The following is a 1,968-nucleotide window of genomic DNA, read 5'->3' on the forward strand; positions in this document are numbered from 1 at the left end:
GATTAACTGTATAGCAAATACATCCTTAAATGGAATAAAATATAAAACTTCTACATGCAAAACAAAATGATATTAAAAGTTCAACACCCGAGCACAGGACGAAGCGTCCCGAGACCTAGTCTCTTCTCAGCCCGTGACGTCTGTTTCGGGAACACTTCTTCTGGTACCGGTTAATTAGATTCAGTAGAATTTATTAGTCGTCGGTCGTATGCACGATCGAGTACCGATCCCGGCGAGTTTTTCGCGGGTGCAATTGTGCGCTTGATGTCAGCGGAGAGCCGATGCTCGTACCGCGCGCGGATGCACGCGCGTGCAATGCTTTTAAGTACGAAATAACTAGGTATGCAAGTGTGGATGTTGCTGCGCGCGGCGAGACGGCGACGAGCGGAGGAGGAAATGCGCGAGCGGGAGGACACGGGCGAGAGAGAAAGCCGTAGGATCGCTTTGTAGTTTGCCGCGACGTGACGCAACTGCCAACTTAAGGAAAAGGTTCCCGGTATTGCGGGATGAGCCGAGCGAACCCGGGAGCCTCCGGACGCATCATCCTCCCTCGCCCCCTTTTCCGTCCCGCGGCCGACACCCGACGGTCAACGACTCTTTTCGGAATTACGCAATTGCTCGAATTTGCCGAATTACTTAAACTCGTCTCCAGCTTCGATCCGACCCGCGCTGATGAAAATTGCCGTCGGTACCCTTTTACCAAAATTCGCCACTGGATCGTCTCGAATTTATATGTAAAAAAAATGTTCCTCGGAGGTCGAATAAATTCATTCCTACCGTCAATTAAAAATTGATTTAATAAAATGCTCGATGAAACAAATTAATTAACGATCTTAGAAACGAATTTAAAACCAGTATAATTTCTGAGAATTGCTGTGCTCCCGTTTCGTAATTAGAGTGAGGAACGTTGGAAGCTACGTGTGGATGGTAGTTCGATTGTCGAGGTACCGAGACGTGGTACGGCTGGCCTCGCGTTAGATGATAAAGAATAACCGATCGACTCAACGAATTGTTGGCTACGACTCTTGCAGGTGAACCGACCGCTCACGATGAAGAAGGAGGGCATACAGACGAGGAACAGGAAGCTTTCGTCGAAGAGCAAGAAGAAGAAGGCTGGTGGCTGTCTGGGACTCGGCGGCGTGATGGGCGATATGATCAAGGCGAGTGGTCACCTAGATCTCGACAACAAGCCCTTCCATTCCGGATTCGGCTCGCCCATGAGTAAGTACTCCTTTTTTACGTTCCAATCAAATCGTTCTATCAAGTCTCTGAGTCCTGATGTATAAAAAATAGTACGGATCATTAATCCTTTCGCTACTACGGGCTACTATAGTGGCCTTCCATAAAATGCAACTGAGGTGCTACGGGCCACTATAGTGGCCTTCCATAAAATGCAACAGAGGTGCTACGGGCCACTATAGTGGCCTTCCATAAAATGCAACTGAGGGCCACTATAGTGGCTCGCCAAAAAATGCCACTGAGGTATTGCGGCCGGCTAAAAAAAAAGGGTTAAACTGGAGAACTGCGAATTTTTACTAACGGGGAAAAAAGACGAAAAAATGTTAGAAGCGATGCGTGTAACGAGTGAAAGCAAAACGGTTGTTAATTTGCATAGAAATCTGCTTGTCTCGAAATGATTGAGACGCCGTTTAATCAATTTCAACATTTTCCATCGAAACGTAGAATGTAACGATTTTCTCTAGTCCACTGGTAATCGTCACGTATGTAGCAAATTGTCAGAATGACTGTTGTGTCATTATTAATGCAACATCAGGATTCACGGGAGATTGAAATGCCAATTCGAAGCTTGACTCGTGCATACAAAGTAACACCGACCAGTAGAAGAGTCATTCAAGTTTTCATTTTACTACTCTCGAACGAAATGAATGATTCATTAACGGAGGAGTTGTCGCGTTAGAAATTTCAGGACGAGGTTCTAAATTAAATCTGCGACACGTGATTGTGCGA

The 1,968-nt window shown here is 46.1% G+C and overlaps 1 protein-coding gene across 1 annotated transcript in view; it reads left to right on the forward strand.

Annotated features, from left to right (window-relative positions):
• Positions 1 to 1,968, forward strand: part of LOC108627385 (GATA-binding factor C-like) — a 36,736-nt gene that overhangs the window by 31,631 nt on the left and 3,137 nt on the right. The window contains exon 2 of the mRNA XM_018028592.2: positions 1,032 to 1,221. Coding sequence (XP_017884081.2) covers positions 1,050 to 1,221 — 172 coding nt within the window. The 5' untranslated portion in view covers positions 1,032 to 1,049. The remainder of the gene's footprint in view (positions 1 to 1,031; positions 1,222 to 1,968) is intronic.

This window comes from Ceratina calcarata, unplaced genomic scaffold (assembly GCF_001652005.2).
Source record: "Ceratina calcarata isolate Rehan_Ccalc_2016 unplaced genomic scaffold, ASM165200v1 scaffold464.2, whole genome shotgun sequence".
NCBI classification, from domain to species: Eukaryota; Metazoa; Arthropoda; class Insecta; order Hymenoptera; family Apidae; genus Ceratina; species Ceratina calcarata.